The sequence below is a fragment of the Capsicum annuum genome, chromosome 6 (assembly GCF_002878395.1).
Source record: "Capsicum annuum cultivar UCD-10X-F1 chromosome 6, UCD10Xv1.1, whole genome shotgun sequence".
Lineage (NCBI taxonomy): Eukaryota > Viridiplantae > Streptophyta > Magnoliopsida > Solanales > Solanaceae > Capsicum > Capsicum annuum.
This window is the reverse complement of record NC_061116.1, coordinates 210,349,113-210,363,128: the sequence shown is the minus strand read 5'-3', so window position 1 is coordinate 210,363,128 and position 14,016 is coordinate 210,349,113. Positions and strand designations below refer to the sequence as shown.

General features: G+C 32.1%; 1 protein-coding gene across 1 annotated transcript in view; it reads right to left on the bottom strand.

Annotated features, from left to right (window-relative positions):
• Window positions 1-8,605, bottom strand: part of LOC107863948 (ABC transporter F family member 4-like) — a 13,663-nt gene extending 5,058 nt beyond the window's left edge. The window contains exon 1 of the mRNA XM_047414549.1: window positions 8,519-8,605. Coding sequence (XP_047270505.1) covers window positions 8,519-8,605 — 87 coding nt within the window. The remainder of the gene's footprint in view (window positions 1-8,518) is intronic.
• Window positions 8,606-14,016: the final 5,411 nt, after the last annotated feature.

Sequence of the window (14,016 nt, the reverse complement as noted above, 5' to 3'; positions counted from 1 at the left end):
AGAAAATAAAGTGGAAAGAAAAAAATAAAAATGAAAAAGAAATCAAAATAAAAAAATAAAATGATAAAAAAATAAGATTAAAAAAAAAACTAATAAGAAAAAAAAAGTAGAGATATAAGAGAGTGAAAGACAGTAATGATGTTTTATATTGAAATCTTGAAGATCATGGAGATAATTATCTTCAAATATGAAAAAAAAAAACGTAAAAAGAAGAAAAAAAGAAGAAAAATAGAAGAGAGAAAATAAAGTGAAAATAAAAAAATAAAAAAAATAAAAAATAAATGATAGAAAAATAAGATGAAAAAAAAAGATGAAAGACATAACTATATTTGAAGAGGTGAAATAGTAGAGTGAAAATAGGAAAATGTAAAGTTGTGAGAGTAAAACATGCACTTGCCTAGTTAATACATAAAATAATGTTACTCTTGGTATAAACTGTAATTTTACAAAAGTGTTGCTATTTATTATAATTATAGTCTTAAGTATGCTACTTTCTGTAATTTTTTCAACATTTTTCTTGGTACAATTCAACATTCAAATCTACTTCGAATACTACTTTCTGTAAATTTTTCAACACTTTTCTTGGTACAATTCAACATTCAAATCTACTTCGAATACTCGTTAATTTGAAACAAACGATTTTGAAATTTTACTTGGGCAGGCCTGATTGGGCCTCATTACGGTTAACATATCCCCAAAATGGGGTCTGAGGAGGATGAATATATGCAATTTGTACCACTATTCAGAGGTGCGGTTTAGACAAAAAACAATAGATATTAACACAACAAATATTAACAGAAATATAACTCACAAAATAATATTATAATCGATCTTTTTAAAACAACAAACATTACCAAAATTCCACAAAGAAGACACTACAAGCATGACACTACTGATACAGTTAACAAAATAAAAACACTCTTATTTCTTTTACTAACCTTCAATCCTAATTTCCTCAATGGAAATATCATTTTATTTTTTTTTAGATTAATGGAAAGAATTTTAATTAGTGTATCGTGGGACTACATGCAATTGGTGACTAGTGACTACTGAGTTCCAAGTAAACATAGGATTCATAATATATTAAGTCAGTAACAAATACTATTGATTGTCATTATATACATCTACAAATAGTTGTCACGGGTTACAATTGTACACTTGTAAAAAATAAAATAAGAAAGTTTATCTTTTACATATTTTCATATACTAGTGTAGAATACGTACTTTATACATGTGATTAAATATTAAAGAAAAAAATTACATATATTTATTTTGTACAATATTTGAACTTTTAGTTACCAAATTATGTGATATTCATTCACATAATGTGATATTCATTCACATAAGAACATAATTTATATGAGGTAATTGAAATTTTAATGTATATAAAGCAGACATTAAATAATTCAAATAAGGAAATAATTTATTGAATATTTGAGTTTTAGATTTTTAGTGATATTAGAACAATATAATTATACATAATGTTTACACAAAAATTTCTCAAAGTTCGATTGAACATTCATTGCAATATAAATTAAAAAAATTCTCAAAGTTCTATCGAAAATTCGATTGAACATTCATTGCAATATAAATTAAAAAAAATCTCAAAGTTCTATCGAAAATTCATTGCAATATAATCTAAAAGTTGATGGAACTATTATTGACCGCACACTCATCGAAAAAATAATTAAAGTAATATTAGCCACCAAAATTTTAGATTAGATTAGGTTAGGGCTTCTCAATAAAATTAGTGGTCTAAAATTAAATTTTAATAAGTGTATAAACATACATACAAAAATACTACTGTAATAATTTAAAATAGTGTTATTCATTCTGGAATAGTAGTTGTTTTTGTATAGTTTAAAAACACATAATCTTTAACTTCACACATTAATATGATTATTAAAAAAGATAAGGATTAATTCTATTTAATAAGATATTACTCATTTGTTTGCAATACATTAACTTAGATGTTGTTGTTAAAACTTTATTTATTAATATAAAGTTTGAATTGTTAAATTCAAAATTCTAAAATAATTCTTGTAAAAATAAGATAATTTTTTCTCCATTTTTTTTGATAATTTTTTAAAATATATTTCACAATCTTCATTATTATTTCAAGTAAAGTTGGAATCATAGAATTTACTGTTAAAATTTTTGAGGCCTAAATTGAAAGCATTACTGGTCTTGCCCTTGAGCCATCTCTGGATCAAGTCCATTTAATAGTACGTTTTTGAGGCCTAAATTGAAAGCATTACTGGTCTTGCCCTTGAGCCATCTCTGGATCAAGTCCATTTAATAGTACGTAGAATAAATAAGGTATATATGTTTTGAACCCAAGAAAATGGGTACAATTTCAATGTAATTGGATAATGTAACATCTTCAAGGTAGTTAACCAAAATAAAAAAACATCTTCAAGGTATAATACTCTTTCCTCATAAATCAAAAAATAGTTACCTCTTTATTTAATATTAAGGTATACATTCAAATTATATACGACAAAAAAACATTCAAATACCCAAACAGCCTAAAAAACTTTGCAAGATTTGACAAGAACAAATTTTTAACCCAACAAGTAGAAAATTTTAATAACAATAGGAAGAGGAACTGACCATCGAGATAGCTTGCAAGAGAGGCGGAGGTATAGATTTCTTCTGGACCTGCCTAAGACCCTAATGACGTTTTTCGGTATCCGAAAATAATTCAATTTGCATTGACAACCCGAATTACCCTTTATAGTGCCCTAAAAAACTTAATTGAAGGAATACTAAAATCTTTAATGATTGATGGAATTGAGTGAAAAAAATAATTTTATCTACTACAAAGTCTTTTAACGAAAGACAAAAAATTCAAGCAACATTTATACCTTCACAATTTTAATTTAATGGTCTATCATATATTTCATACGACTCTTAAATTTTTTAATAATTGATGGAATCAAGTTAAAAAATAATTTTATTCAAACAATATTTATAAGAACCTTCCCACTTTTAATATAGTATAGATATAGATAATTATAGATATGGATTTTGTACCCTAAAATACAGGATGTGGGAAAATTATTAGCAAGAATCGATTCCACAACTATTTTATCACCAAAGATAGACTGATTCCTCTTTAGATATCTTTAGAAAACTAAGCTGATGACTTGTGAATCGAAATTGAGCATGAGACTTTTGATTGACACCCAGGCTAATTAAGTACCCTATTTGCTGAGACTGACAAGAATTGTGTTGATTTTCACTTTCACATTCTCTGCTATTTGAACCATCTCCGTTGTATATGTAATACTAATACATAAACGACGACACACAAATATGTTAAAGAGATGCTGGAAATCGTTATCATTAATTAGTTATAGCTTCAACTGGGCCAACTGAAAATATAGAGAATATATTTATTATAATTAATATTATCAATAATTACACTTTTCTATTTAGGATATAAAATTAAATGATATTTCTTAGTTGAAATATATATGTGATGTATATTTGGTCCTTACTTCTATATGGTATAATCTATAAAATATTAAAAAGGACTTATATATTGTGACTTTTATTGCACTAGTCCACGTGGGAGTTCAATTTAAAATTAAATTGGAATGGCTTCACGTATAAAGTCCATAAAAGGACGTTGCATAATTAATTACCCTTTGAGAATTGGATTCCTATTGAAAGTCCATAACTTGCTGCATTCTCGGGTAACCAATTGAGAATGGACTTGATTTTTAACCAAAAAATTGTGAAGTCTAATTTGGAATTAAATTTTTACCAATAGGGAAAAAGTTAGTAGGTGATGCGGGTAATAGATCAAGAAAGTACTAATATTATTGATGATAAAACTGTTTTCATGTTTATTTTAGTAGGTGTTTATTTAAATGTTACATAAGTTAATTGAAGATAATTTACTTTTGCACACATGTAACTCCAAAAAAAAAGAGAAAAAGTCATGGGGTTTCGATTTTTTTTAAGCTTGAAAAATCTGGGCTTGCGCAAAAATGTACGTCAAATCAATATCAAATGAAAGTTCGAGTAAGTTTGAACTTAGTCAAGTAAAATAAAATGAAGAGAGTATCTGCTACATATTAGCAAGGCCATCAGCAACATAGTTTGCTTCCTTAGGGAATGAGAGTCTCTGCAAATAGTTTGGTGAAGCCTGTGGAGTAATAAGTAATCCCTTTTTGCACCATATCCACAATAATTTGAGAATCAAATTCCACGATACAATTAGTGATACCTCCCTTTCGCATCACTGGATGCTGAAACGTGTTGCCAATACATCTGTTGTTTTTTGGATACACAAAATCTGTATTATTGCAGTACTACTTCAACACAAGTTCAAAAATAAATCAAGAACACTTAAGAAATTGTCCAACACCTTCAACACAAGATCAAAATGATCTTTCAAAGAAGTATGTTTTCAGTTTCTTAAAGAAAAATAGATGAAGCAGAAAAAAGTCAAGTCCTCCAAATTCATGGAGTGTCTTTAAGTAAATAATTCCCCTCAAGTCCTGAGGTTGCAGAATTTTCCTCCCAGGATAAAATGGCTTCACAACCAGAATATAGCGGTATTTCCAACTTTCTGATTTTCTTCGAACTCACTCAACGGGAGATGATCACACTGAGTTTTTAGAAGCAAGAGAATATTTTTCTTATGCAGAAACTTTTCATACTAAATCTGTGGAAAAAATACAGGTTTATATAGCCATAAAGTACCCATTCCAAAAGGTGGCAATGGTTCATCCGAAAAGGTGTATCCTTTGGAAGAGTCATGTCTGTTCATTCAAAACATTGTGTCATTTTTCCGAACAGACACAACTATCCGAACAGTCACTCCTTTTCCAAAACAATGTGTCTTTTCCTTAAAGGATTGTGTCCCCCCATTTTCCATTCACACCAATTGAACCCAACAATCCCCCACATGAATGGGGAATGACTATTCTTTGTAAAACTTTACGGACAAGTATGTGATCATCAAACAAAGACTGATTGCATCTGGATAAGTGGGTTTTCCTTTGAACTTTCCGTAGTGAACATGCATCGGATGCACTCGGTAAATCGGTAGATTTGATATCTTTAAACCATCGAGCTTTAATGTACACCTAGACAACACATATCACACAACCAGCCTTTCACCATTTATGGTTCTCATGGTTTTGTTCATTTCAGCCATGAACACGTCCCGGTCTCATGAGAGCTTAAAGAATAGGCCTTTACTAACATTCTCCTTAAAGGGCCTTCGACTTCGCCATCACATAGGTGATTTCTAAACGTTCAATCCTGTAGATTAAACTATTTGATCAAATCTGCCAAATTTACATAATCATTAAAAGACTTCACACCATAAGTATTATTCTTGTTTACTAAACATAGTCTACATCATGAGAATAGGTTGGGTATATTGACAATGTTGAACCTGTCAGACATAACTTTGTTTGATCTCCTTGAACCTAGCTCTTGGGATCTCCAGACTGCTAGGTAGAGTTACCGCCATGCTGACTTGTCCTAGGCTGTAAACCCATTCCCTTGGATGTCCTCTCATCTCTTTCTCTAGACAGACCTTTTGTAAGTGGATCCGACACATTATCCTTTGACTTTACACAGTCAACAGTGATAATTACACTAGAGAGAAGTTCTTTAACGGTATTATGTCTTCGACTTATGTGATGAGATTTACCATTGTACATCATGCTCCCTGCCCTACCTATTGCCGCTTGGATATCACAATATATACATACTGGTGCCACTGGTTTGGGCCAATAAGGAATATCTTTCAAGAAATTTTGGAGCCATTCTGCTTCTTCACCGACTTTATCTAATGCAATAAATTATGATTTCATTGTAGAGTGAGCAATACATGTCTGTTTGGATGATTTCCAAGATACCGCTCCTCCACCGATAGTAAATACATATCCACTCATGGATTTTACTTCATTCGATCCGGTGATCCAATTTGTATCACTATATCTTCAAGTACCGCGAGATATTTATTATAATGCAAAACATAGTATTGAGTGTATTTAAGATACCCCAAACTCTTTTTATTCAATCCAATGAGTTTTGTTGGGATTACTTGTGTACCGACTCAACTTACTAATAGTGCATGCTATGTCTGATCATGTACAATTCATTATATACATTAAACATCTCAATACTCTTGCGTACTCCAACTGTGAGTCACTTTCATACTCATTTTTTTGAAGTGCGAAGCTCACATCTAATGGAGTCTTAGCAATACTAAATTTCAAGTACTTGAATTTGTCAAGTACTTTTTCTATGTAATGAGACTGTGACAATGCCAACCCTTGGGGAGTTCTATGGATTCTTATTCATAAGATCACATCCGCAACTCTAAGGTCTTTCATATCAAACTTGCTCTCAAGCAGTCGTTTCGTAGCATTTATGTCAGAAATGTCTCCACTGATGATCAACATGTCATCAACATATAAACAAACAATGACTTGGTGATTTGGAGTGTCTTTGATGTAAGCACATTTATCACATTCATTTATCTTGAATCTGTTTACCAACATGGTTTGGTCAAACTTCGCATGCCATTGTTTAGGTGCTTGTTTTAATTCATAAAGTGACTTAAAAAGTTTACACACCTTATTTTCTTTTTCTGAAACCACAAAACTCTCAGGTTGTTCCATGTAAATTTCTTCCTCCAATTCTCCATTTAGGAATACTGTTTTCACATCTATTTGATGGATTTCAAGACCCATATACCGCCACAAAGGCAATTAACATCCGAATTGACATTATCCTCATTACAGGCGAGTATGTATCAAAGTAATCAAAACCTTCCTTTTATTTAAAGTCTTTTACAACAAGTCTTGCCTTGTATTTGTTAATAGTACCATTAGTTTTCATTTTCCTTTTGAAGATCCATTTAGAACCTAAAGGTTTATTTCCTGGCAAAAGATCAACCAACTCCCACGTATGGTTGCTTAAGATTGAATCAATCTCACTATTGACTGCCTCTTTCCAAAAGGATAAGTCTGATGACGACCTTGCTTCCTTAAACGTTTGAGGCTCATTTTCTAAGAGAAATGTCACAAAATTCGATCCAAATGAAGTTGACTTTCTTTGACGTGTACTACGTCTTGGATTCTTATCATTATGTACATCTTTACTTGGTTCATCTCAAGGTCGTTTAGACACCCCACTAGACTGTTCATGTCTAGTTTTATATGAATAAATGTGTTCAAAGAATTCGGCTTTATTTGATTCAATTATTGTATTTTTATAGATATTCAGATGTTCGAATTTATGAACAAAAAACCGATATGCTTTACTACTTTTAGCATATCCTATGAACACGCAGTCCACCGTCTTAGGTCCTATCCTTACTCTTTTAGGTATAGGAACTTGGACCTTCGCTTGACACCCCCACACTTTGAAATATTTCAAGTTGAGTTTTCTTTCTTTCCATTTTTCATATGGAATTGATTGTGTCTTATTATGGGGCACTCTATTGAGTATTCGATTAGCTGTAAAGATAACTTCTCCTCACAAGTTCTGCAATAAATCTGAATTTATTAGCAAGACATTCATCATTTCCTTCAAGATTCAATTTTTTCCTTTTCGCAATACCATTAGACCGAGGTGAATACGGAGCCGTAGTTTGATGGACAATTTCATTCTCTACATATATTTGTACAAAGGGAGATTCATATTCTCTTCCCCTATCACTTCTTATCATTTTGATCTTTTTCTCTAACTGACTTTCTACTTCTGTTTTATATTGTCTAAACACATCTATTCCTTAATCTTTACTATTTAGCAAATAGACATAATAGTATGTAGTGCAATCATCAATAAAAGTTATAAAATACTTTTTTTCACCATGAAATGGTGTTAACTTCATATCACAAATGTCTGTGTAGATTAAGTCTAAGGGGTTTGAATTTCTTTCAACGGACTTATATAGATTCTTAGCATACTTTGATTCCACACACATTATTTTGATTTATTGCATTTAAGTTAATCAGATTTTTTTGCAAGGTTTTGTAGTTGATATGTTCTAAACAACTATGCCACAAATCGTTTGACCCTAGCAAGTACGAAGAAGCCTCAACTTTCTTCATTTCAACAACCATTACATAAAGTTTGAAAAGGCCCTTATTGAGGTATCTCTTTCCTACATATGTTTCATTCTTGCTTATTACATCTTTCTCCAAAACAGACACACACTAAAACCCATTTCTAATGAGAAGTGTTGTCGACACTAAGTTTTTCCTAATAGTAGGAACATGGAGAACATTGTTGAGACTCAACACCTTGCCGGAAGTCACTTTTGAGAACTTCTTCCCACTTACTTCAACCTTGCTTGTTGTATTATTTCCCATGAAGATCACTTCTTTGGGATCAACGAAATCATAAGTAGCAAAAGTTTCTTTGTCCGCTCAAACATGTCTAGTGGCTCCTAAACTAAACCACCATTCATTTGGATATCCAACTATTGCTTTCAGTGATCATTTCACATAGATTTTCAATCTTTCTAGTTATTTCCAACATGTTTATCTAATCTCTTTTCATGCCCAGAAGACTTCTTCATCTTCTTATTAGTTGGAGCATCATCCTTCACAGAATTTGCAACCATCATTGATGATTTTTTCTCATTCAACTCATTATCCTCATCTATCTTGGAATGACTCATAAGATCTTTCAAATCAGACAATTAATTTTTAATAATAATTATTTTTTTTTTTAAGAATATGAGGATCTATACTTGTGAATATTTGCATTGCAAGTTTGGCCAATCAAAATGACATCATTTACTGCCATTCTTTGAAGTTCACACCAATTTTTGTTCTATTTCTCTATCATTATCATTGCTAGAGCAATACCTGAATGACTTAATGATGCAACATTGATAGTCATTTGGACAACACCATTCACAACCAAATCAATTTATTTTCCAGTTTCATTCGTCATTTTCTTGTCAATTTTTGATATACTCTTTAGTATTTCAGAATACTAACAATAAAGAATTTAATCTTTAGTCAACTTGTTTCTAGTCAATGATGAAGTTTTTATATCTTCAAATCATCAACCGAATGAACTATGAAATTTGAAGAAGTTTTTATGACTTCAAATCATAATCAAATTCAAACAGAGGGAAATCCCACAGGTTTTAAACTTTAGAAACCAATACAGAGATCTTAACGAATCGGTGAAGTTTTTATATTCTTCGAATTAAATTCTCATACTGATTTCTCGATGAAGTTTTTATATTCTTCTAATCGAGGGAGTAGAAATCAAAGATTTTAGTCTCCACAAAATCAGACCCAATACAGATTAACCAAATACTTGATTTATAAATGACGATAGTTTTTTTTTCTTTCACCAAACAAGCACAAAAATAAATATTTTAATACTTTTCTTAATGTTGTTGTTTTTCTCAATTTTGATAAAATCTGTATTTTTCAATAATGACTTCAAACACATGTTCAAATTAACATGTGAACAATCAAATGAAGTTTTAACTCTGTATTTATAATTTTGAACTTTTAACAATAAGTTCAACCCAACTTATGAGCATCAACAAAATAAAGTTCAAACTATTTTCTGAAAAATAGCAAAATCAATTGCTGAGAACTTCAAGACAAGTTCAACAAACTTATGAACTATCAAAATGAAGTTTCAAGAACTTCAAACACAAGTTCAAAAAGTTGAAGAACTATCAATACGAAGTTCAACTATTTACTGAATAAACAGTAAACGAAATAATATAGATTAGTAAATTTAATTTCTTAAGATTATTGTTTTTTGGGTATACAAAATCTGTATTTTTGCAGTACTATTTCAAACAAGTTCAAGAATAAATCAAGAACACTTATGAAGTTTCCCAACACCTTCAATACAAGATCAAAATGATCTTTCAAAGAAGTATGTTTTCAGTTTCTTAAAGAAAAATAGATGAAGCAGAAAAAAGTCAAGTCCTCCGAATTCACGGAGTGTCCTTAAGGAAATAATTTTCCTCAAGTACCCGAGGTTGTAGAATTTTTCTCCCAGAATAAAATGGCTTCACAACCAGAATATAGCGGTACCTCAAACTTTTTGGTTTTCTTCGAACTTACTCAATGGGAGATGATAACACAGAGTTTTTAGAAGCAAGAGAATATTTTTCTTATGCAAAAACTTTTCATACTAAACCTGTAGAATTCAAGTTTATATAGTCATAAAGTGCCCCTTTCGAAAGGTGGAAATGGTTCATCCAAAAAGGTGTATCCTTTGGAAGATTCATGTTTGTTAATTCGAAATATTGTGTCTTTTTTCTGAACAGACACAACTATCCGAACAGTTACTCGTTTTTCAAAACAATACATCTTTTTCTCAAAGGGTTGTATCCCTCCATTTTTCATTCAACCAATTAAACCCAACAACATCTACATGATTGTTGTTGAAAGGCTTCATTGGCCTATAAAAGGCCATGAGTATACTCCCATGGTGATCCCTGATGATGCCTCCAATTGGAATTAATCTTCAGGACTTGTGTCTTTCCAGATTTTTACGAAAATTATTCCACGAATTATCAAGATTACACGTAGGGGATGCCAGATGTAATAATGTTTATTTACTGTTCCATCATATATGATGTTCCATGCTTAATTCTATGCCATATTCTCTTTTGATCTTTTCATATTTACAAGCACACCCTTTGTTTCCAAATTTCCAACAAAGATTATAAGGTCATCTTATGAAACCATATTGAAGGGTTTCTGGGGAATAATTGGCAAAGAAGAACTTTTGTAAAACTATTTTGCCAAATACCCACTTAATTTCTTTTTGATTTATTTTTTAGGTTTAGGATGTAAAAAGTGGAAAAAGTAGGGCCCACACGTGGGCCAAGAGACCAATTCATCATTTATACAACTTTACAAATTTAATATAATACACCTAACCCCCTCTACTTATTCCAATATCCAAAAAAAACCCTCTCTCTCTCCTCTTTAATTCCCAACTCCCACTTTCAAACAACTTCTCCCAAAAATGTCATTTTCGTACGTTCTTCATTTGCAGCTGCTAAGGGGGCGTGGTTGCTTTGCAAGGTTAGTTAAAATCGAGTTTTGATCATTTCTAGGTCCATTTAAATAATTTTTATTTTTTCTAATCGATTGGTAGTGATGTAGGATTTTTTTTCGAATTTGGTGTTTTGATTTAATCGTATTTTTTTAGCAACGAAGTGTTGAATGGTTGTATAATTGTTGTTTAAAGAGTTATTTTGGCATTTTAATTTGAACATCGTCCTGTTTCTATCCGTAGACCTGTGGTCTATGAAATGAGAATGCCCTAGATATATTTCAATTTCCAGACGTATGAAATTCTTTTAAAACATGATTGCTGAAATAGTGAAAATTGAAATATTGATAGCTAATTTAGTTTGATTAGGTGCACTAGTTTGATTTTTAGCAATTATTGTATTTTGATATTTTGCATGTTCAATTTTGGTTCAATTATTGTATGTTTTCATTTGATCATTAAGTTATTTCTGTTGATAGACTTGTGGTTTATGAACTGAAAATGGGAGATTTGTTCTTTAGGTGTAGACTGTGTTGAAAATGGGTAGAAAAAAATGTTATTCCTAAATAGAAGGACGATACCACTGGTAGTAGTAGAAAAAAAAGAGCTGCTACAGTTGAAAAAGTGTCAAAAAAAAAAGAAAATTGAAGAGTCACTGTCTGAATCAGATTTGGAGTTAGAGGAGATAAGCGACTACATCGATTCTAGTGAAGATGTTGCCAAGCGGAGTGTCAGTGGTGACAGTGAATAGTGTGAGGGAAGTGGGAGTAATAGTTATGGTGGGGATAATAATTCGTTGTCCGTGCTATATCTTTCAAGGTGCATTTTCGTGGAGCGGTATGACCTTCGAACGATAATTGACGAGGTCAAATCTTTCTCGATAAAGATATTGATCAGATCATGAATGGCTGCTTATCGAGAATTTAAGCAAATTCTTGTCGACCAAGAATTGAAGAAAATATTCAAGCGGTCCTGTTTTGGACACCTAAGAAACTTGCCGGAACATCTCAAGTTCAATGGGCAATTGGTCCATTATTTGCTGTTGCGACGCGTTAAGAACGATAAGATGCGTCATGAGATGTGGTTTGCGTTAACAACAAGCCTGCCTATTTTGGGTTGAAAGAGTTTTGTTTGATCACGGGGCTGAACTGCTCATCATACCCCAGTGAATAAAAAATGAAGAAGGTGTTATCAAAGGGGAATAATTTTTGTTTTAAGGTGACAAAAAAACAAAAACATCACGGCGGCCAACTTGTTACACCTGATCAGAGGAAATAAGCTGAACGAGGACCAAAAGTTCAAGTGTTGTCTACTGTGATTCTTGCACACCATATTACTTGCAAAAAATTCGACGAAGGTTGTCGACACAAAACTGATTCGAATGGTCGACTCTGAGTTTCTTCGAGAAGTATCTGTGGGAGAAAGATACATTTCAACTGACCATGGACTATCTAAAGAAGAAAAGTAACTTGAAGAAGCAGAAGGAAGTATTTGATGAGAAGCAGAAAGCATCCTATGGTCTATTTTCCATGGGCATCCTTGGTATCTACCATAAACCCTTTAATGAGTTTATCGTAGATTATCATTTTATTTATACTTTGTCATAGACTCATAGTTATTTTTTTCACTATTGTACTGCTTACAGATTTGGATCTATGAGGCCTTTCCTCATCTTGGAGAATTTGCTGGAAAATCAATGGATGAGCCCTTACACATCCCCCGCATCCTCAAATGGCACACTTCAAAAAGCGACAAGATAATCGAAGGCGACCCATTCAAGTATAAAGAAAAAGTTACCGAGGTATGAACTTATTTTCTATAATGCAATAACAGTACCGTTTTATTGAATGTTATGTAATTGTTAATTGATATTTGGTAGAACGTGCACCCATACATCATCCCTACTGTTCATGAGAAAAAGATGGATTACATGATTACGTTCAAGCCATATATGGATGAGGTGAAGAATAACATCCTCGATGGCTTGAAGAAAGAGTTAGAAGAGGTGACTGTCCTCACTTCAAATGAGGACAGTGATGATGACGGGGATTTGGGTGGTAACCCCATTGGAGTACACGTTGGTGATGAATATTCTTCGAGCACCTCCAAAGATGTAGTGGGAACCTCATCCCCCGGGGATCTTCATAAGCATGTGGCTGCACTCGAGAAAGCGGTGTTGGATATTGCTGCATATATCAAAGAGAAAAAAATGAAGAAAAAGGAAAATAATGAGTGACAACATGAGCGAGGTAACTTTATTCATTAATTGATGTTGTTAATGAATATTCAGCTTTAAATATTAGTAACACTTTGTAATATTATGAAATAGTGCATGTGCATGAATCGGAGAGGAATGAAGAAGGAGAAAAAAAGAGCAAAATGGATGAATTGGCCGCTGTTGTGGCAGAAGAGAAAAAAGAAGAAGAAAAGAAGGATGGTGAAGAAGATAAGAGCCAAGAAGAAGGTGGAAAAGTAGCAGCAGCAGCAGCAGAAGAAGAAGAAGCGACAGCAGATAAACAAGGAGGCACGGAAAAAGGAAAAACTGTTAAAGAAGAAACTGACAAAGTTGACAAAGAAGAAGTTGAGCAAGAAGCAGCAGGTGAACGAAAAGAAGAAGCTGAGGAAGAAACAGCTGTTGAAGCTGAGGAAGAAAAAACTGTTGTAGGTGAAGTAAGAAAAGAAGGTGTGGAAGAAAAGGAAACTGAAGAAGCAGTAGCTGATGTACATGATGAAAAACAAGGAGAAGAAGGTGAGAATGAAGAAGCAGTTGCAATTGTTAAGAAAAAAGAAGTTGAAGTTGTCCAAACAGATGTGGTCATGGACATTGTTGATGAAATCAACAGTAACACTTGTGTTGATGAGGAACTTAGGGAAAGAGGCATTTAAATGCTAAGATGTTTAATTTATTGTTAAATGATGAGTTGTTAGGATATGACAATTTTTTTTTATTTCACAAATATGAAGTTTAAAGGATCTGGTGGTAGGATA